This window comes from Lepidothrix coronata, unplaced genomic scaffold (assembly GCF_001604755.1).
Source record: "Lepidothrix coronata isolate B3197 unplaced genomic scaffold, Lepidothrix_coronata-1.0 Scaffold176, whole genome shotgun sequence".
Classification (NCBI taxonomy): domain Eukaryota; kingdom Metazoa; phylum Chordata; class Aves; order Passeriformes; family Pipridae; genus Lepidothrix; species Lepidothrix coronata.
The window spans coordinates 100131-121443 of NW_016690356.1; the positions used below are offsets into that span (position 1 = coordinate 100131).

The 21313-nt window shown below is 51.3% G+C and overlaps 1 protein-coding gene and 1 long non-coding RNA gene across 4 annotated transcripts in view; both read left to right on the top strand.

Annotated features, from left to right (window-relative positions):
* Positions 1–18554, top strand: part of ANP32A (acidic nuclear phosphoprotein 32 family member A) — a 19064-nt gene extending 510 nt beyond the window's left edge. Inside the window, exons 2-8 of one of the 3 annotated variants that reach the window (XM_017830289.1) lie at positions 11539–11688; positions 11824–11946; positions 13740–13938; positions 14153–14239; positions 15781–15878; positions 16791–16851; positions 17001–18554. In XM_017830289.1, the coding sequence (XP_017685778.1) occupies positions 11539–11688; positions 11824–11946; positions 13740–13938; positions 14153–14239; positions 15781–15878; positions 16791–16851; positions 17001–17062 (780 nt within the window). In that variant the 3' untranslated portion in view covers positions 17063–18554. Of the gene's footprint in view, positions 1–11538; positions 11689–11823; positions 11947–13739; positions 13939–14140; positions 14240–15780; positions 15879–16790; positions 16852–17000 lie in introns of all 3 variants that reach the window. The other 2 variants (XM_017830288.1, XM_017830290.1) reach the window with 2 other exon arrangements.
* Positions 18555–18738: 184 nt separating this feature from the next.
* LOC108504827 lies at positions 18739–21269 on the top strand. The gene is made up of 3 exons (XR_001877263.1): positions 18739–18942; positions 19713–19817; positions 20837–21269. It is a non-coding gene; the product is annotated as an uncharacterized LOC108504827 (long non-coding RNA).
* The last annotated feature ends 44 nt before the right edge of the window (positions 21270–21313 follow it).

The window sequence follows — 21313 nt, forward strand, 5'->3', positions numbered from 1 at the left end:
TTTTGTTGAATATTCGGGGCACCGGGAGGGCGGCGGGATCGGGGTCGGTGCCGGGTGTGGGGCGGGGGGAGCCCGGCGGAGCCCCCCCCGGGCAGGGAGCCGGGAATCCGCCTTCTTCCTGGGCAGGGCCCTGCGGGGAGGTAGGTCTGTGTGGCTTCAGGGGTCCTCTGCTATTTTTAACCGTGTTTTTTAACGATTTTTTTTAAAAAATTATTTTAAAAAAAAATTAAATAGTTTTTTATTATTTTTGACATTTTAAAACGGTTTTTTAATAATTTCTCGCCCTTTTCGCCCTATCCCGGTCCACCACCCCCCCCCTTACTCCTGGGGGCTTATTCACCATCTTAAACACAGACTTTTAACGCTTTAAAAAACGCGAGGCGAAGCTCCTCAGGTATAAACTCGATTTTTTTTTTTTTCTACCCCCACCTCCACTCTTGGATGTTTGTTCGGTTTCTGCTCAGTTTGGTTTTTTGCCTTCCTGCCAAAGAAAGTTCCGAGAGAGCTCCGAGTCGAGCGCTCGGGGATGGGCAGGAGGCAGCTGGAAAATCGGCATTATTCAACCTGTCGCTGCTGCTTTTTGGTTTTTTTTTACCTGCCGGCCTTGAATTTTAGCAGCGAGTTTGGCGTATCCGACCTTCCGACCCAAATCCTTCCTGTTTTTTTTAGGAATGGGGATGAAGGTGCCACTCGGGGGATGTTGTTCCGTGTTGTTCCAGATGTGTTTATTGTGGCTGCCTGCACGTGCTTTTTGGGGAGAATCGAGCGTGTGGTTGGAACTCTGCTGCTCTAAAATTACCTGTTAAAATCAAACTCGGCCGAATCCAGCCACTGGAACTGGGCTTTAGGATTGATCCCGGTGCCAGAGTCGTTTATTTATGGATTTTAGTCAGTCTTTGGGCACGAGCAGGATGGTTCTGGGAATTTTTTCTTCAGTCTTTGACTGCTTTACTGATACAGTCAGTATTTCTGCTTTTTCTGTGGGGGGTCATTATTTCCCAACTTTCACATGTGAAGTAAATAAATCTTGGTGAAAATACCCCCAAAAATACTTATTTTGGAGCTTGTACCCAATATATGCTTCGGTTCTGTGATGTATCTTTTATTTAATATATCCTGTAATTAAAAAGGCTCAGACCTTTTTGTAAATCAGAGGTAAATAGTAGGATGTTGATGGGGTGTTGTGTTTCTCTCTGAGCCTGTATTTAATATTTTATGGGTTGATCTGCCTGAAACAACTTTTATATGGAATTCTGTGTGTTCCTGTGCAGCTGAGCTTGTTACGTGGGACTGTTAAGTCATATAATCCCATAAAGTTCCATCTTGACTAATAAAACCTACTATAAATGTCCTGAAGTGGATGATATGGGAGATATTTCTTCCTCAGTCTCGTCTTCAGTTGTTTATTTTTTAAATTCTCCCTCCATTTTTTCCAGTGTTGGTGAAAGGCTGTGGGGTTTGGGGGTTGAAATGTGGATTTTCTGGGTGTTGTACAGCCAGAATTGAGTTTGTTCATCTCCTTTCTGCCCGGATATTTCCACTTTTATCACATTATTAGTCACAGTAGTGCAGTTGCTGTGGAATTGGCACTGGGTTTATCTTATCAATATCATTTTCTGTCATAATTAACCACCTGCAGAAACGGGTTCAGTTATTTTACCTGACTTTCCTCCCCAACCATCACCTGGCAGTGCTCACCTGGGCATATTTTTGGACGTTCCTGTTCATTCCCATCATCAAATCACCACTCAAATACCAGTATTGCCCAGCAGAGTCACTTTTAAGGCTCTTGGCTGCGGGACACAGAGGTGGGGCTTAAAATTAGGCACAAAATTCAGCTTTTCTGCTTTACAACTGAGCCTTTAGTGTGAGGATTTGGTCCTTTATCAGCTCAGGATTGGGGCAGTGATAGAACACTGACTGGGACTCGGAGTATTTCTCACAGTTCTGGCTCTGCTGTGCTTTAAAACTTCCCTGACACTCTGATTTCTCTTTTTTGGTGTGTGGGGGGAATATTAACTCTGGATGCAAACATCTTTACAAAGTGCTTTTAAGTGAAAAATACATTTAAAAAAGGCTTTTTTTCCTCAAGCTGGTTCCTTGCTGTGACACTTAAAAGAGCACTGAAGAGTTTAAAGTGACACACAACCATTTAAATGATATTTAGGCCTTGCCTGTGGCTGCAGAGAAGTTCTTTGGGACTCTTCCCGTTTCCCCATTTTTCTGGGATGGTGAGTTTACTTCACGACTCGTGAGAATTCCCTGTTGACCAACATTTTGGGAAGTGCAGCCACAGTTACAGATTCTCCCTCTGCTTCAGGTGTGTCTCCAAATTCTAGCTTGGAAAAAACCCATTAGGGGCTTTAACTGATGGAATTGTGCTGTTTTCCATCGGGAAATGCATTTCCTGAAGAAACAAGTTCTTGTCCTGCCTAAAAATTGGTGGGAAAAGGAGGGGGAAAAGCCTTCTTCCGAGCCCTCCTTGCAGCAGGAATTGTGTGTTATATCTCCATAAATAAATACACATTCCTGCTGTTCTGCTCCAAGTGTGCCCCAAAACCACTTAGGGTTTTTAAAGGGATTTAGGGCTTTCAAAATACTTTCTGTTTTGCTGTATTTAAAAGGTCATTTTATCTTCATTGATGACACATCTTTAAATGTCCGTGGAATGGTGGCAGAGGCATCCCTGGCTGCTTCCTTAAATATTTACATCCCATAAGGCCAGTGCTGAGTGATTCCTGGTAAATATTTACATCCAGGGAAGCTGGCGTTGATCAATCGTTCCCATTTCATTCATTCTGGGCATTATTCCCTCCTCTTGCCGGGCAGATATTGGAGAAGCTGGAAATTAAGGATTTGGGTGTCTGGAACACGCATGGTGCTGTCTTGGGTGGGGTTTGAATGAGTTAAAATAAGGGAAGGTGCTTTGGGCACCGGAATTCCCAGCGTTTGTGGGATCCCAGTGCTGTGCCTGGAATGGAGCAGGACTTTCCTGGGATGCCAGGAAGGGAGGGAGAAGGGTCTGGATTGACAAACAGCTCCAGTCACTGAACCAAACCCTCTGTGTCCACTGCAAGTGCAGATCCCAGGTGGGAACAGAGAGCAGGAATGTTGTGCTCTGGAATGATGGACACTTCCCAGCTATTTCTGGGACACTGCTCCACTTGTTCTGGACAGAACCCTTCCCTGTCTGCTCTTGCTCCGCTGTCCTTCCGACAAAATAACCCATAAATACAGAGTCTGGGCGTTTTATGGGATTGCTCAAATGAGTCCAGGAGCTCATGGAAGCACAATTCTAAAAGAATTCCAAAAAGAAGGAAAAAAACACGGTTTACCTTTACACCCCAGTGTAAACATTGTGCTCTGGTGGAGTCCATGGACTTGGTTGAGCACTTTCCCTTCAAAGCCATAAAAAAGCCAGGAAAAGCTCCTCTTGTCCAAGTAAGACTTGTCAACGTGTCCTAATTAGTCCTTATAATTACCCTTCGTTAAAATGCGGTTTGGTTTGGATGTGTCTCCACATCAGCCCTTGCCAAAGGCTCCAAATCCCAACCGGGAGAGTTGGGAAGTGAAAGGGCAAAGCAACCTTGGGTTTTCCTTCTGTTTGATTTCCTACAAAACTGGCAGTGGAGGAGAAGCGCTTCGGAAGTGGCAAAACTGAGACCTGGAGCTGGAGTGATCCATGGAGTCCCCCACTCCAGCCAGGAGCAGAGCAGAGGGATCCCAGCTGGAGAACAAGAATGGGAACATTCAGAAGCATTTAATGCAACGATCCAGCTGTTTATTGGCATCTTTGAAACGGTCTGTCTAAAATATTTGGAGTTTGACGGAGTAAAATGAGTTGGAGCATCCCTTTGTCTCGCTCTCGGGGTTTAGAGCTGTGTGATGTAAAATATTGGAGGGTAAAAACCTTCGTTTATTGAGCCAGAGTTTTTTCCGGAGCTCGCTCTGAACGTGGAGCAACTTGGAGTTAAAAAAAAATAAGGAAAACAAAGCACAAAACAACAAGCAAGTAAAGAAGACACCAGAAGTTTCCTGCGTCTCTCCCCTGCTCCTTTCCCTTGGGACGGGGTGATGCGGGATCCTCCAGGAATAGGACACCAATCCTTGTGGGATGAGCCAAAACAGAGCCCAGCCTGAGTGAGGGGAGTTTGAAAGGTGGCATCAGGAGGAATTTCTCCCTGGAAAGGGCGGTCAGGCCTTGGCAGGGACTGCCCAGGGAGGTTTGGAGTGCCCAGCCCTGGAGGTGTCCCAGGAAGGCCTGGCCGTGGCACTCGGTGCTCTGGGCTGGGGGACAGGGTGGAATCAATGATCCTGGAGGCCTTTTCCACCCTCAGGGATCCTGGGATGCTGGATTGTCACTTCTGGGGGTGTTTAAAAGTGCTGGAGTTTCCAAGGAGATGCGGAAGAGACATTCCAAGGGGAAAGCCTGAGGTTGCATCCCTTTGACAAACCCCGGGGGATGTGGAGCTCCAGCAGTGCCTTCACGTGACCTTGGTACAAGAATTCGGCACCCGAGGCCGTGGTTTGGTGATGAGCATGGGTTGGGGTTGGGGTTGAGTGGTGTTACGTGGCCATTTTTGCAGCGTTTCTCCCTGTCCTGGGATTTCCCAGAATCCCACAATGTTACAAGTTGGAAGGGCCCCCCAAGGCTCACGGAATCCAGCTTGCAGGGGCTGTGCCAGGGAGGTGGCCATGGCTCACTGCTTGAGTTATACAAGTGACTTCAATCAGTTTATCCCATCTCAGGTACTCCCAGTAGAGCCTGGAAGGGGTCAATCCAAATCCATGTGGTGGTTTGGATAAGGAAGGACCACGCCCTGGTTGGTGCCTTGTTCTGGGATCTTGGAGGAGGAAGAGGAGGTCAAACCACTGGAATTGTCCCTTCCCTGTCAGGTCGGGTTGTGTTTGTGGGCAGGTCCTGATCCCCGAGCACCCTGGGAAGGAGCAGCTGAGGATTCCCAGTGGAAGGGGAATCCCGGTGGCCGCGGGCCAGCGGTCGGAGCGGTGGCACCTGCCCGGCTCCCTCGTGCCCGGGGGCAGCACGCCAGGGCTGGAGGGGGCCCTGCCCACGTGGGCAGAGCTCTGGCAGGGCCACACAGCTCCTGAGGTGTGTCCTGGGCACATCCAGGAGCAGCTGCTCCAGCTGGGGCTGGGGACAGTCCAGGTTCTCTTTCCTGGCCGTTTTCCACCAGGAGCTGAGCTTGGCGTGGCCTGAGACTGCTCTGGGGTGGGACTGTGGGAGGCTCTCCCTGAAGGTCTGTCCTGAGTGCAGGTGGCAAGTGGCACATGGGAGGTTTATCTTTATTTATTTATTCTTTGTAAATTTGGTTGTTGAAGTTGGTCACGTTTTGGTGGTCCCTGGATCATCTCGGAGCAGACCTTGAGTCATGTCTTTGAGTGTCCAGAGCAGCTCTCAGCCCAAGGCTTTCACAGGCCCTTCACCTGAGCATTTGCTGGCCTGGTCACATTCCAGATGGGATCTGAATCGGGAATTCACACAACATTTCATTGGAATAACGTCCAGTAGGAATTTTGGGGGAAGCTTCCAACAGGAGCGTGGAGAACATCGTCTCCTCACCATCACTGTGGAGCAGAGCAGGAAGGGTGGCTCCTGCAGGACTGGGGCGTTGCCATGGAATCATGGAATGACTTTGGCTGGAAGGGACATTAAAGCCCATCCAGTCCCACCCCCTGCCATGGGCAGGGACACCTTCCACTAGCCCAGCTTGCTCCAACCTGGCCTTGGACACTTCCAGGATTGGGGCAGCCACAGCTTCTCTGGGAATTCCACTGCAGTCCCTCCCCACCCTCACAGGGAAGAATTCCTTCCTAAATCCTGAGCCTTGCCAAACCCATGCCAAAACCCAAGGACACTGTGACTCTGGAGGGTTGGCTCCTCTTAACCCTGCTGCACAAATCCAGTGGATTAGAAACCTGGGGAGACCCATTTCTGCTCCAGATCCCAGTCTGGGTGAGAACAGACCTGGAATATCATCCAAGACCCAGCAGGACACAGCTCTTGGAGCCTGGTGACAGCAGCCAGTGATGGTCATTCCTTCCTGGGGACACACACAGGGCTCTGTGTGGACTGGCCAGGATTGGGAAACCAACAACATCCCAAAGACACAACCCCTGGGGTCTGAAGAAGAGTTTGTGTGAGAGAAGAAAACTGGCTCTGCTTTTAGAAATCCTTTGGGCTTCGCTTCCCTTCTTTCCACAGCTCTTCCCACTTCCAAAGAAGGTTTCCCTTGGGTTAAGAGGTGTGAAGGACTCTCCCAGTGTCCCCCTGGATCGTTTGGTTGGTCCTCACCTGCCTTTTTTTGATAAAAATACCCCAAAGTGGGATGTTCTGTCCTGGGGTACCACGTGCAAGGGACACTTGAGAGCATCTGCTCCATTGTGATGGAAATGAGCTCTTGGAGCCTTTGCTCTTCCCGGTGGTTTGTACTTGTAAATTCGCCTTTTATCTTGGAAAATTGTATTCCCCCTTCTGTCACCTTGTTAAGCCTTTAACCACAGACTGGGATTTGGGACTTGGGACTAATTCTGGGATCTCCTGCCCATGGGTTGTGGGTTTTCTAAAGTGGAGACTTTGCCCTTTGGCCTCTTTTATCCTGGAGCAAAGGAGGCTCAGGGGGGACCTTCTCACTCCACAACCCCCTGACAGGAGGGGGGAGCTGGGGGGGGGTCGGGCTCTGCTCCCAGGGAACAAGGGACAGGAGGAGAGGGAACGGCCTCCAGCTGGGCCAGGGGAGGGGCAGGTGGGACATCAGGAGGAATTTCTCCCTGGAAGGGGTGGTCAGGCCTTGGCAGGGGCTGCCCAGGGAGGTTTGGAGTGCCCAGCCCTGGAGGTGTCCCAGGAAGGCCTGGCCATGGCACTCAGTGCTCTGGGCTGGGGGACAGGGTGGGCATCGGGCACAGGGAGGATCCCTGGGCTGGGAGGGCTTTTCCAACCATAATAGTTCCATGGTTGTGTCTGTGTGGATGAGGGAGAGAGGGGTGGTCTGTCTGCCAGGTCCCAGGTGTCAGCTGGGAGGAATTCCATGGGATGCAGTCCCTGCTCCCCCCTGGCTGTCCAGCTCACCTGGGAGCAGGGGGAGGCTCTCAGGAGCCGGGAAGGATCCGGGGCAGGGAAGGATCCGGGCTGTGCCTTTGGGACCCAGTGGAGTGCAGGGAGGAGATCAGAGCCCTGGTTATCAGCCAGGCAGGGGGATGGCAGGGGAGTCCTGAGGGGCTCCAGGGATGCTGGCATCCACCAGACCCGGTGGCATGTGCTGGAAGCACCTGGGACTGTCAGGAATAGAATCTGGGATGGCCACTGTGGGGCCTGGGGAGGTGGGGGGAGAAGCAGGGATCTCCTCACTTGCGGGAAAGCCAAGGGCTGATCCCGGGAGAACACAGAGCAGAAGGGAGGGAGCCCCCAGGAAGTGCCTGCTGGAGCAGGGAGCACCTGCTGAGGGACAGGGAAGGACAGGGACAGATGGGGACAGGGCCAGGACAGGGACAACCCTCAGCCAGAACGGGACAAGGACAGGCCAGGGGCAGAGGGGGACAGGGCCAGGACAGGGCCAGCCCAGAGGACAAGGCAGGCCAGGCTGGGTGAGGGACACTGGGCACTTGAAGCTGCACCACGTGTGACATCCCAACCCAAACACTGCTGGTCCTTTCTCAGGGATCCAGTCGGGGCTGGGGATGTCTTGGGATGTCCTGTGTGGCTTTTGTGCCACCCTCTCACCTCTGGGTGCCTCCCAGGCTGTCCCAGTAGGTGCTGTGGTGGCACTGCTGGTTGGGTGCCTGTGGGCTGTTGCTTTCCCACCGTTTCCCACGTGTAGCAGTTTTTTGGGATGATGAGTGCAGGTCCTGTGGTTTGTGTTCTGTTAGTGCTGACTCCAGGCCCTGCTCTGTGGTGCAGGGATGGAGTTAAGGATACCCAACCTCGGCAGGTTGGGTTTGCTTGGCTTTGGTGCACGAATTTCCTGAGGACACTCAATCCTAGATGGGTTCAGATCATCCCCCCAGAGCCTCATCCCCAGCAGTGCAGGGATGTCAGTGGGATCCCCCTCCCCTCATCCACGTGTTCTCCAGGACTCGGAGGAGCTGCTCAGTCGTGTCCCATTTATCCTGTGAGGAAGGAGATGTGACAGTTGTAGCCTTGCTGTGTGTTCTCAGGGAAGTGCAGATATTTGGAGAGTGATTCAGGAGCTGGAATTTTCCTTAACATCACAAAGGCCTCAGAAACACAAACAAGGAGTAGATTGCAGAGTTTCTGTTGTGTTCAGCGAGCTGGTTTAGCTGGAATGTGGCTTCCCTGAGGTCACCTTTCCCTTCCCTTCCTCACACCTATGGCTGGAGTGAGCCTGGATGAGGCCCAGCATCCCAGCCGGGGGGCTCAGGGTTGGGAAGGGATCTCTGGGCAGCAACCAAAGTCTTGGAGAAGTGCCCTGGTACTCCTGGAGGTTCCTGGGGCACCTCCACTGGAACAGGGACCAGGGAGTTCCTATGGACATGGGGAACAGAGTGGGATGAGGGGAATGTAACACTTCAAGAGCTGTGTGGGAGCTCCTACTGCTTGTACTGGATGAAGGGAATGGGGTCCTGTGGGACAGGGAGGGTGCCCATGGTAGGGAAGTTGGGAAAAGCCCCCCGAGCCCAGTTCATCCTCCTGAATCTTCTACAGGGTTCATAAATCTCTTAGAGCATAAAGCCATCCTAGTTTTGACTGGAATTTTGGCTGGAATCCTGTTGTTCCACTGGTGATTCCATGTGTTGTTAACGCACCTCTGGCCTCAAAAGCACTGATGTGGTGTTGCTGCGGTTTCTCCTGGGGAGGATCAGGAGCTCCTGCTCTGCTCTTCCCTAAATAAATCTCCAGCTCCACCAAGCCACTTCCAGCCCTGGCCACTTGGATTCCAAGATGGAGTTGTTTGCCTGTGCCATTGCCCAGGATCTCAGGGAAGAGGAGAGTGTGGAACTTCTGGATCAAAGTTTTTTGAAAAGCAGAGAGGAAACAGCCTTACCCTAAAACCCCCACGGTGGGGGCGGAATGAGATGATCTCGAAGGTCCCTCCCAGCCCAAACCGTTCAGGATCCTAAAAGGAGCAAAGGAAAAGCAGAAGTTGGCTCATCTCCTGTCATATTTAAGGGTTTTCTGCTGCATCCGTGGCTACTTCCACCTCTGCCTCAAATTTCCTCTGTGCTCCTGAGGAAACTTTGTCCAGTTCCCTGTTTGCCTCTTCTCCATCCTTGGGGAGGATGGATGGACAGATGGATGGACGGACGGATGGATGGAGGGACAGATGGAGGGATGGACAGATGGACGGATGGATGACTGGGTGAGGGCAGGTGCTGTTTCTGTCTCCCAGGGAGGTTTGGGTGCTCTTTGCCCCCTTCCTTTTGCCTTTCCCTCCCTCCTTCCCTCATCCTCCTGCATTCCCACAAACTTCCTTGAAAAGAGGATGAGGCAAAACCCCCTTCGTGCAGGAGCTTCCCGGGCTGGAGAACAGCTCCCAAAGGTGTCCCTGGGTGCTGGCTGAGCCTCCTCCCTGGCCAGGGGAGATAAAGGAGCAGACAGGACCCTCCTGCTGCCGAGCAGGGACCCAGATAGGGGCAAGTGCAGCTTTATTTGACTTTTTTCCCTTCTTTTTCGGCGGGAACTCGGGGTGTGTGTGGAGCAGATGAGCGAGAGGACTCTGTCTGTCCCCAAACTGATCTCGCTGGAGGCTCCTGATACTCAAATACTGTTGAGTAAAACGATGCTGTTGAGTGAAAAGATAAAAAGTTGCCTTGCAAGTGGCTTTAAAATTTCAAACCAGGGAGTGCTTTGGAGTTTTGTAGCTTATTTTGGGGAGTTTGGGGGCTCTTTTTTTTTTTTTTTCTCGTAGTCACGTGTGGGATCAGGAGCGTGGACTTGATCTTGGGTTTCTTCTCCCCACCCTCACTTTCTTCTGGAGGGCTTTGGTGGAGCCATTCCCTGTCAGAATTCCTCTAGGAAAACCGTGGAGCCTTGGAAAAAAGCCTTTCCTGTCTCGCACTGCTCCTCCTCCTCTCAATGAATCACTTGTGCTCTGTGTTGCTCTGGGCTCCCTTCCCTGTTGACTTCAGTGCCTGGGATTTAATTAGAAATCTAGGGATGTTATTTGGAGCTGGAAAACTCCATCAGATTCTTCCCTGGGCAGGGGGATTGCAGGAATAAAAATGGAGGAATTGCAGTATTTGCATGTTAACTGTCCTTGGGGTGAGCTCAGCAGTCGCCTCCTGTCTCTGCACGTGGTCCTTTTTATCCCATTCCCAGTGGGAAGCGGCACCTCTTCCCTTTCCCACCTGGAAACAAACCGAGCACGAGGATGGGCTTTTCCAGGGAATCTGCTGGGAGTTATTTCTCCCCTCTGAATGCTCTGGGGGGTTTGGAAAAGGCTGTTCCTCAAATGGGAGGAGGGTCCTTCCTGTGGAGTCATGGGAATTGTGCAGAGCCCGGGAAAGCTCATGTTGGCTGGGGAGGGATGTGAATCCTGGGAGCTTTGGGGTAAAAAGGAGCAGTTTAAGTAAAAAAGGAGCAGTTTAGTAGAACAATGAGCAGTTTAAGTGAAAAAGGAGCAGTTTTAGCTGGGCTGGGCTGTGTTTGGGGGCTCATTTCCATCAGTGCTGTTGGGTCAGTGGATGGTAACACCAGAAAAAACCTGTTTATAAACAACCCCCAAACCCTGGGCTGTAACATCCCGTGGGCTTGTTGGGCAGGTCTGCAGCTCCCAGACCCTTGGGGACATTCTCCCCACCCCTGGGGACATTATCCCCACCCTTGGGGACATTATCTCCACCTCCCCCTGCTGCAGCAGGGTGGGGGAGATAAGGGGACAGTGACACTCAGGGAGCTTCCCCTTCCCACACCACCAAACACGTCCCTTTGTTCCCCAACAAAGGAGTTCCCTCCATGGAGATCTTCCCTAAAATACCCCATCAAGCTGCCCTGGAGAGGAGGATCAAACATGACCTGGTTTAGGATCTCCAGGTCCTGCTCTCGGGGGTGTCTGAGCACACCCGGCTTGGGAAGATCCAAAAGATCCAAAAAAGAAGTTATTTTAACAGCCAGTAATATATTGTAGCAGCCCATGAATTGTGTGGAGGGTCAGAGTTGTTAGTTTAAAAATTGATAGTTTGGTTTCATATTTTTAGGATGCTTTTCACTCGGTTTCGTGGTTTTTTAGGATTCTTTTTACTCGTGTTTATTAAAGATGCTGCTGCTTCTCACAAGCAGAAGGGTTAAGCCAGCATTAATCTATAATATAATTTAATAATATTATTTAAATGAGTAATTTATTCTATATTTATATAGAGAATCAGTTACTTAAAATTATTATTGAATTAAGAAAGAACATGTTTTGAACTGTTGATGTCGTTTGCAAAAACAGGCAGCAAATCCAAATCCCGGTGTTTGTGAAACGCTGCTGCCCAGACCAGCAAAAGGAGGGATCAGACACTGAGAATACCCAGAATCCCTTGATTTTTTTTCCTGATTTGCGCCCTCTCTTCCCTCCCCAGGTTAAAGAACTCGTTCTGGACAACTGCAGGTCGTACGAAGGCAAAATCGAGGGCCTCACGGATGAGTTTGAGGAGCTGGAATTCTTAAGTACAATCAACGTAGGCTTAACCTCAGTTGCAAACTTACCAAAGTTAAACAAACTTAAGAAGGTAAATAAAAAACCTCCCGGGCCAACCCCTCCCTTTCCCCCCCCCGTGTGTCCAGTTGGGTAAAAACAACTGGATCCCCTTTGCTCCGGGCTCTGTGTTTGCACCCCAAGCTCGAGCTGTTTCTGTGCCTTTCAGCTCGAGCTGAGCGACAACAGAATCTCAGGAGGCCTGGAAGTGTTGGCAGAAAAGTGTCCAAACCTCACACATCTAAATCTAAGCGGCAACAAAATTAAAGATCTCGGTACAATAGAACCTCTGGTGAGTCAGAGTCGGGGGTGACCCCGCTGGGGGACGAGGGAATCCTGGTGTGGTTTGGGTGGGAAGGGGCAGGGACACCTTCCACAGAGCAGGTGACTCCAGCCTGGCCTTGGACACTCCCAGGGATGGGGCAGCCACAGCTTCTCTGGGCTGATCCCGGCTGGAAAACTCCCTCCCTCTCCCTGCCTGCTTGTTTCTTGGGAAGTTGGCTGAGCTTTGGACCAGATGTCCCCCCCTGGCTGCACGGGAAGGGCAGGGATGGCTCAGCTCCCCCATGGACACGCTGCCCAGGGAGCAGGGCCTGTGCTGCTCCGACCTGATCCCAGAGAATCCTGGAGTGGTTTGGGCTGGGAGGGACCTTAAGCAGGTCCTGGATGGGCAGGGACACCTTTCACCAGACCAGGTTGCTCCAACCTGGCCTCGGACACTGCCAGGGATGGGGCAGCCACAGCTTCCCTGGGAATTCCATTCCAGTCCCTCACCACTCCCCAGGGAAGAATTGCTTCCCAGTATCCCTTCCCAGTATCCCATGTAACGCTGCCCTCTGGCAGTGGGAAGCCACCCCTTGTCCCGGATCCAGGCCCTTATCCCGGTCCCTCTCCCTGTTCCCGGTGAGCCGCTGGGTCCCTCTAGTGGCTGCGGGGCTGGGCCGGGCTCCCCCACCCTGCGGGAATCCCGGGAATCCCGCAGCTCCCAGGACTCCACGGGCTGTGGATCTGCCCTCCAGACACAGCACTTCCTTCAAACGTCTCCAGGAGCAGTTCCATCGTGGATCTCCTTCCCCTCAGCAGAAGGGAAGGGCAGAGCTGTTAAACTCCAAGGACTGGAAGTGCTCCCAGTTGTCCCAGTTCTCCCAGTTTAAGGCTCCTTGTTTCCTCGCTGTCACTGTTGCTCCACACACTGAACTGCAGAAGGGAGATGTGTCATAAGCCTTGATAGAAATACTTAATAAGGGTGGATCCAAACCCTCAACTCCTGTGCTTTTATTATTACCATGATAAAGTGCTGTGGGCAGTGCAGATCCCCTCCAAAAAAAAAACCCAACCAAAAACCCCAGGAATCAATTCCTATTCCATTTCTACACCTTTTTCATTTTCCAAAGGCTGAGGTAAAAATCATTCAAATATTTCAAGCGTCTCTTAGCAAAGTTCTTGTGTCCAAATACCCTGTTCCTACTTCCATCTGAAACAGTTTCAATACACTGAACCAGCTCTGGAGCCTTTGGGAGAACTGACTGGATATTATTTATTCTCACCATGGTCTCTCACAGCACCATCACCTCTTCCCAAACTTTCACAACCCCTGACTGGCTCTGGAGCCTTTGGAATAACTGACTGGATATTATTTATTCCCAGCGTGGTCCCTCACAGCACCATCACCTCTTCCCAAACTTTTGTGAGCTGCTGAACTCCAGGGAGGTCCTTCACCCTTCCCAGATCCTGCAGCAGACCCTGCAGATCTCTCTCCACCCCAATCCAGAAGTGCCCAAATGCCCTGAATATACCCCAGTAATGCCCCAGAACGCCCCTGTGCCCACGGGAATCCCTTGGGTGCATTCTCCCAAACTTTTGTGAGCTGCTGAACTCCAGGGAGATCCTTCACCCCTCCCAGATCCTGCAGCAGACCCTGCAGACCTCTCTCCACCCCAATCCAGAAGTGCCCAAATGCCCCAGATATACCCAAATAACACCTGGAAATGCCCCTGTGCCCACGGGAATCCCTTGGGCGCCTTCCCTCCAGCTCCCGTTGCTTCGTAGGGGATGAGAGCCGAGAGATGTCCCTGTTTTTTGCAGAAAAAGTTAGAAAACCTGAAGAGCTTAGACCTGTTCAACTGCGAGGTCACCAACCTGAACGACTACAGAGAAAACGTGTTCAAGCTCCTGCCCCAGCTCACGTACCTCGATGGCTACGACCGGGACGACAAGGAGGCGCCGGACTCGGACGCCGAGGGCTACGTGGAGGGCCTGGATGACGAGGAGGAGGATGAGGATGGTACGTGCAGGGCGCTGCCGGGTGGCCCCGGGGTCACAGACCCACACGCTGCCTCTCGGTGCCTTTTGCTTCCAGCTCTGACTTGGTGGCAAGAGAAGGGTGTTCTCAGCAGCTCCTTCCTGGCTGATGTAAAGGAGAAGTGTCTCAGTGTCCTCAAAGGAACGAGGGGAATGGGCAGGGCCTGAAAGAGCAACTTTCTCAGTCTTATCTCTAGTGAAAGATCGGGACGACAAAGAAGCGCCGGACTCGGACGCCGAGGGCTACGTGGAGGGGCTGGACGACGAGGAGGAGGATGAGGATGGTAGGTGGGGGTGGAGGGGGTGCCTGAGGGGTGCAGGGACTGCCTGGGGTGGTTGGCTTCCAGCTCTCGTGGTTCTCAGCAGCTCCTGCAGCTCAGTGTCCTCAAAGGAATGAGGGGAGAGAGATGGACGGGGCCTAAAGAGCCACGTCCTCAAAGGGCAGGAACTGAGCTCTGTGGGACCAGGGACAGGGACAGGGACAGAGCTCTGTGGGACCAGGGACAGGCACAGTGCTCTGTGGGACCAGGGACAGGACCCAGGGAACGGCTGGAGCTGTTTCAGGGCAGGGTCAGGTTGGATCTCAGGCAAAGGTTCTTCCCCCAGAGGGTGGTTGGGCACTGACCAGGCTCCCCAGGGCAGTGGGCACAACAACAAGGCTGCCAGAACTCCAGGAGGGTTTGGATGATCCTCTGGGGCATCCTCTGGGGTTGGGTCTGTGCAGGGATAAGGGTTGGACTGGATAATCCTTGTGGATCCCTCCCAGCTCAGCATATTCTGTGGTTCTGTGGATTTTATCCCTAGTGAAGGGTGGGAGTGAAGGGGTGGGAGAAGGAAGGCACCGGGGGAAGGCACTGAGAGGGTTCAGGGAACAGAGCAGCCAGGGATGAGGGTGTGGGGCAGAAATGGGTGAGAAGGATGATGTGCAGATGGAGAAGGGCAGGGTGAGAACCTGGAAAACAGCAGGAATTAAGGAGCTGAGGCTGCTCCATGAGGACAAAACGAGATCAGGCAGAAGAGAGGAGTGAGTGTGTGTGTGTTGAAGCAATGAAGGAACAAACAACCTTTAGAGGCAGGGACATGAGGGGGGTCCCAAACAAACCTGTAATGGCAGGGAAATGAGGGGGGTCCCAAACAAACCTGTAATGGCAGGGAAATGAGGGGGTCCCAGAGCTGGAGGTGCCACCTGCCCCCAACACCCGGCATGGCCGGAGGAGCCCCCGGAGCCGGGGAATGTGCTGGATCCCAAACCCAGCTCTCACAGCAAAAGCAGAACAGCTGCACTTGCACTTTTCCCTCAGTGCTGAGTGGGAGCTCTGAGAGGGCCTGGCAGTGCCTGCTTCCACACAAATGCATGGAAAAGCTCCCAAAGGCCGTTCCTGCAGCAGGGAAAACGCTCCGGGTCGGAGCACGTGGGGTGGTTGTGTTTGATCCCTTTCCCCTTGGAAAGGGGCTGTGACCCCCTGAATGGATGGGGGGTGACACTGGGGGGTGTCAAGGCACGGGGGGGTCCCTGGGAGGGTTCCCAACTCCTGGGAGGGCAGCTGGGAGCAGCTGGACACTGGGAGAGCTGGACATGTCCCCCGGGCTCCGAAATGCATATTCATGGGAAGGGGAGCAGCTGGAGCTGCACCAGTCCTGAGGCTCCACGAGTGGCTGAGCAGCCCCAAAGCAGGGGTGCAGCTGCACAGCTCCCTAAAATCCTCTGCTGGCCCCAGGGAAGGCTCCCTGTGGGCTCCTGGTGTCCCTGAGAGGGCAAAGCAGGGGCAGCAACATCCTAAAAAATCAGCTGGAAATGTCTGAGTGGATCGTTGTGTTTGTGCAGAAGAGGAGTACGATGATGATGCTCAGGTAGTAGAAGATGAAGAAGATGAGGAGGAAGAGGAGGAAGGAGAAGAGGAGGATGTGAGTGGAGAGGAGGAGGTGAGGATTGAACTTGCTCCAGCTGGGAGCAGCTGGGCAAGAAATGCCCCAAATACTGACAGTTTTGAGGACTTTCAGTCCCCCACCCTGTTCAAGGCTCTTCCCAGGAATGTTCCTTGGTGCTGGGACAGGCCTTTGCTGTCAGCAGAAATCTGGGATGGGGCTAAAGTGGGATTGTGGGAGGTTCTTCCCTGTCCTCCAGCCTTAGATCCTCCCCTGCCACTCCTGAATTGTTCCTCAGCCTCCTAAAAGCAGCTCCTCAGGCTCTGGGCATGTCCAGGATTTAACTCTGCCCCTGGAGCACCTTCTGACCAGTCAAGTTTTACTAAATCCAGGACATGGGAACAAAATTTGCAGCTCCATATCTGTGATTCTGTGATTCCTTGGGATTTTCTGCACTGAAACTCTGCCAGAATCCAGTTACTCCCTCCCCAACCCCAGTTATTCCATCCCAACCCCCAAGTAATTCCATCCCAAACCCCATTTATTCCATCCCAACCCCCAGGTAATTCCATCCCAAATCCCATTTATTCCATCCCAAACCCCATTTATTCCATCCCAACCCCCAGGTAATTCCATCCCAAACCCCATTTATTCCATCCCAAACCCCATTTATTCCATCCCAAACCCCATTTATTCAATCCCACACCCCGATTACTCCATCCCAAATTCTAGTTATTCCATCCCAAGCCCCAACTACTCCATCCCAACCCCCAGTTATTCCATCCCCAACTCCAGTTATTCCTTTATACCTGTGTGGGAAGTGGTTCCTTTTTAAGACGTTTCTCCCTTGTAAAATCCCGTTGGAATTTTCTGGTCAAACTGTGAAATTTAACAGTTGTTAAATTGTCAAAGTGTTAAAATTCCTGCCCTGAACCCACTTCCTGACCTTCCCCTGTGCCTGAATTCCAGGAGGACGAGGAAGGCTACAACGACGGCGAGGTGGACGACGAGGAGGATGAGGAGGAGCCCGGTACGGCCCCGCCCCTTTTCCCAGACAGAAACCTGGGATAGTGGGCTTGGAAAGTGTGGAATTTTGCAGGAAGCAGGGCTGTGTCCATGCCCTGCTCCTGCCTGAGCTGGGGGAGCACTGGGCTAACCGAGGCTGCTTTGCTTTTGCAGAGGAAGAACAGGGACAGAAGAGGAAACGAGAGCCTGACGACGAAGGGGACGAGGACGACTAAACTGAAGAACCTATTTTGAAATTTTCCTATTGTGATTTGACTGTTTTTACCCTGTATTTCCCCTCCCCTGCACCCCCAACCCCCCTTTTTTTTTTTTTCTTTTTCTTTTATTTTGTTTTTTTCTGATTGTAATGTTGCTGTGGGAACGAGAGGGAGAAGCAGAGACTGGGTGGGCAAGGGAATAAAATACTATTTTTACTGCCACTCCTCCTCCTATTCATTGGAAATTTCTTTTCTTTTTAAATCCCTTCCTTTAGTCCCTGTAACTGCAATAGTTTGAGTATAAACCAAGTGGTAATTTGTTTCTTATTCTTGGAGTGGATAACTTTGCCATCCGGAAGGAAAATAAGGATCCAAAAAAAAAAGCTGGGGCCCGGCGGCTCATCCCCCAAATCCCACACTTGGAGACGGTGGCGGAGGTTGGGATTTTCCCACTCGTTAAATAAACACCCAACAAGCATTTTTTTTGGGGGGAATGCTGCTGGAATTCGAGGCAGGGCACCATCCCTCCACAGCAACAGGGTGAGAATGGCATCTTGCTCCGTGCTTTTCCTTTCCCCCCGGGAATGACTGCCATTTTCAGCCACTTTGCCCTGCTTTTTGGAGCTCCCTTGGCTTTTTGGGGTTTTTTTTGGTTTTTTGCTCTTTGTAAATAGTGACCAAATGTTTTCCTTGGGCTTGTTTTTTCTTTTTGGGGTGTTCCTTTGGATCTGCTTTGGGGGGTGAATTTGCAATCCCTGCCCTGTGTGTTGTGTGTTTTTTTTTTCCTTTTTCCATTCGTTTTTAATTTTTTTTGGAGGGGAGGGAAGGGGAGTTTTGTTTTTGTTTTGTTTTGGGTTTTTTGTTGGGTTTTTTTTGGCTGAGGTGCAGCCAAGACACTGAAAATGGCAGGCATTTAAATATATATATAAATATATATAAAAAGTGTTCCTAATTCCTGAGTTACTAGTGAGATGAATTTGACAATTGTAATAAAAAAAATGTTCCAACCCTTTTAAATAAGGTGTGTACTATTTTGGTCTGTAATATATAACACCAATAGAGTCGATTTTAAGTGATGAGAAACTACTTCCACTTGTGCTCTATACTTGGAAAAAAGACTTTTTACACCCCTAAATCCAGGAGGCAGTTCAGCATGTAGGGTAGGAGGTTTCTTTTCATACACTCAAGCACGAGATACTAATTAAAATTGTATTTTCTTACCTAGTGGAAGTCAGTAAAATGACTGAAAATGCCTAGTGAATGTACAGTTTTACTTTCATATCCCTCTTTAAAAATAGCTTTAGAAGTGACTTGTATTTCCTAGTCAATATTTCATCTGTATAAATACATTTGCAACAGGTTTTGGTTTTTGGTTTTTTTTTTTTTGGTTTTTGGTTTGTTTCGTTTGGTTTTTTTGTTTTTGTTTTTGTTTTTTTTTTCCCAGAAGAGCCAAACTTTGAGTTTTATGTCTGTTTGTCATTGATGAATTTCAATAAATCTTTTTATACAATTTTTTCTGTGGCTTATTTGAGTCCGACGGGCCACTGGGAAGAAGGAATTGCAGCCCTTTCCGAGAGCCAGGCTGGGAAATTCCCGGAGATTTTCAGGAGCTGGATGAGACCTTTTGCTCCATAAAAAACCTGGGGTTGGATGAACCCGAGGGAGAAGTCGTGGCTTTAATGCAGCTCCTGAAATGCCATTTTCCCTCTGGAATGTGGGTTCCTGGTGGTGTGATCCTTTGTGCTGTTTAATCCTCTCCCTGTTTATCCAGGCCTGGAAGAAAGAATTCCTGGTTCCTTCAGCCCCAGGGGAAGCTGCTCTGGGAGTGTCCAGGGAAGGGCTCCCTGTGCCAGGAGTCTCCGTGTTTTCCTGTCTCTGGAGCCAGTTGGGTCTGAAAGGTGAATTATGGAACAAGCAGCACGTTCTGGATGCTCCCAATCCCATTTCTGTGCCCTGCAGGAGCTGGAGAAGCTCTGGAAAATCCCCTGTTTCTTCTTAGTTTGATCTTTTTGGGAAAAAAAAAAGAGCCTTTTTGTTGGAGGTGGGAAGTGACAGATCCCAGCTATCCCTGTGACTGTGGGAAGCTGTTCCCACTTTTCCTGGCACTCCAGGTCCTTTTCCCTATCCCTCTCCAGCTCTCTGGTAGCTCCAGGATTCCCAGAGAAGGATCCATCCACAGCACAAATCCTGGGGGAGCTTCAGCTCCGCTCGAGCACCAAATTCCCCTTTGAATGTTGAAAAGCCTCTGGGAAGGAATGGAAAAGTTGGATTCTGGGAGTGGAAAAGGCCCTTTCTGGGGATAGGAGGGTTGGATTTTGGGGATCTCACTTCGGGTCAAAAGGCAGCCGTGCAAAATTCCTAAAAATACACCAAATTTATAAAAATTCCCAGTAATTCCTTGCTGTGAAGGAATTGTGCTCCCACAATGGAGAGTCAATGACCTGAACCCCACAGGGGCCAATTCCTGTCAGGACAAAGCACCCCTTGATTTTAGGGATATCAGGAAAAGGGGGGACCAGCTGCATCCTCATAAAATTCCCGGGAAACTCCCAGTTAATTCAACTCCACAGCATTTGCTTAATTCCTGATTTCCAAAGCCAGACCTTGGACCTTCACCATCGGTAAATTCGGGGGTATTTTGATTTTAATTTGAGTTTTCATTTTTTAGTTGGTCGTTTCAACGGGGCCTCTGAGGACGTCGGAAAACGGGGAATTAACAATAATCCTGCAGCTGAGGAGCCTCAGACAAAGCCAAACCTCCAGGAAGCAGAAAGTAGGTCAGGATGATAAGGATGAGCAGGGAGGGATGGCATTACCAGGGAAGGGAAAAACAGTGGGAAAGGCATCACCCCACGGCCCTGTTGGGAAGGGAAGGGACAGCTGAGGGCTCTGAGCCTTTTTCCTTAAATCCTGTTATCCCTGGGGATGGCAGAGGGGTGAGGGAGCAGCGGGATGGGAAGGGGGAGAGCTCAGCCTAGGATGGGGCCAGCTTGGGAAATGCTGCAGTAAATGGGGGGTTTGGGGATTAGGGGGCTGGATAAAATCCTGGAGGGGTCTGGGAATGCACAGGATCAGGGGACACTGCGGGAGCAGGGAGAGGTCAGAATGGGATACAGGAGAAAAGCTGGGAGGTTATGGATTCCTGGGTCTGATTTAGACCCTGGAAAACCCTGCAAAGTACCCAGAAACAGCTAAAAAATCCACATGTATCCCATCTATCCCTGCCCTCTGGCAGTGGGAAGCCATTCCCTGTGTCCTGTCCCTCCATCCCTTGTCCCCAGTCCCTCTCCAGCTCTCCTGGAGCCCCTTTAGGCCCTGGAAGGGGCTCTCAGCTCTCCCTGGATCCTTCTCTTCTCCAGGTGAGCCCCCCCAGCTCTCCACCCCTTCCCTGCAGTGAGTGACACAGCTCAGTGTTGTCCCTAAACCGGGAATTCCTGCTTTAATCAGCCCAGCTGGTGCCGAGGGAAAAGCTGGAGCTGACCCCACAGGGGGAGGTGCAGGAGGAGCAGCACGATCCCGATCCTGATCCCAGCTGAGGGTTTTTCCCGGGAATTGCGCAGCCACGGCTCCGGCTGGAGATTTTTGGCGCATCCCAAACATTTTGGGAGCCCCCTGAGCCCCCTTTGCAAAGGGATCCACAGCCCAGAGCCCACCCAGAGCCACCCCACGGGGTCACATCCTGCACCAGCCTCCTGAGGAGGCCCCGGCTGGGTTTGTGCTGAAGTTTGCAGATATGTTAATTAGCTCGTTAATCATCCCCCACCCGCAGCTGTAATTGGGCTCATTCTGCAGGAATCCAAGGAAAAACACTGGCTCTTCCCTTCCAAGGGATGATTTAAAGCAGTGGGTCCCCTCGGAGGCTGCGGGACGTGAACGACCTCACACGGAACAGCCAAGAGCCAAAGAGTGGGGTTTCCTTCCAGTTCTGGGGCAGGATAAACCCAGGAACTCCAGTCCTGGCACCCAATGGTAACACAGCCCTCGACAGCAGGAAAAATGGGAAATAAACCTTAAAAGCTCCACTTCCATCCCAATTGCCCTCACAGCACCCTCTGGCTCACACACAGGGATAGAGGCATTTTTCCCTGGAAATCTGAGCTCAGTCACCACACCAGAGGTTTGTAATGGATGGAATTTTAGCAGGATCTGTAGTAATAGGATGGGGGGAATGGTTTGAAGCTGGAAGAGGAGGGTTAGCTGGGATATTGGGAAGGAATTGTTCCCTGTGAGGGTGGGGAGGCCCTGGCACAGGTTGCCCAGAGGAGCTGT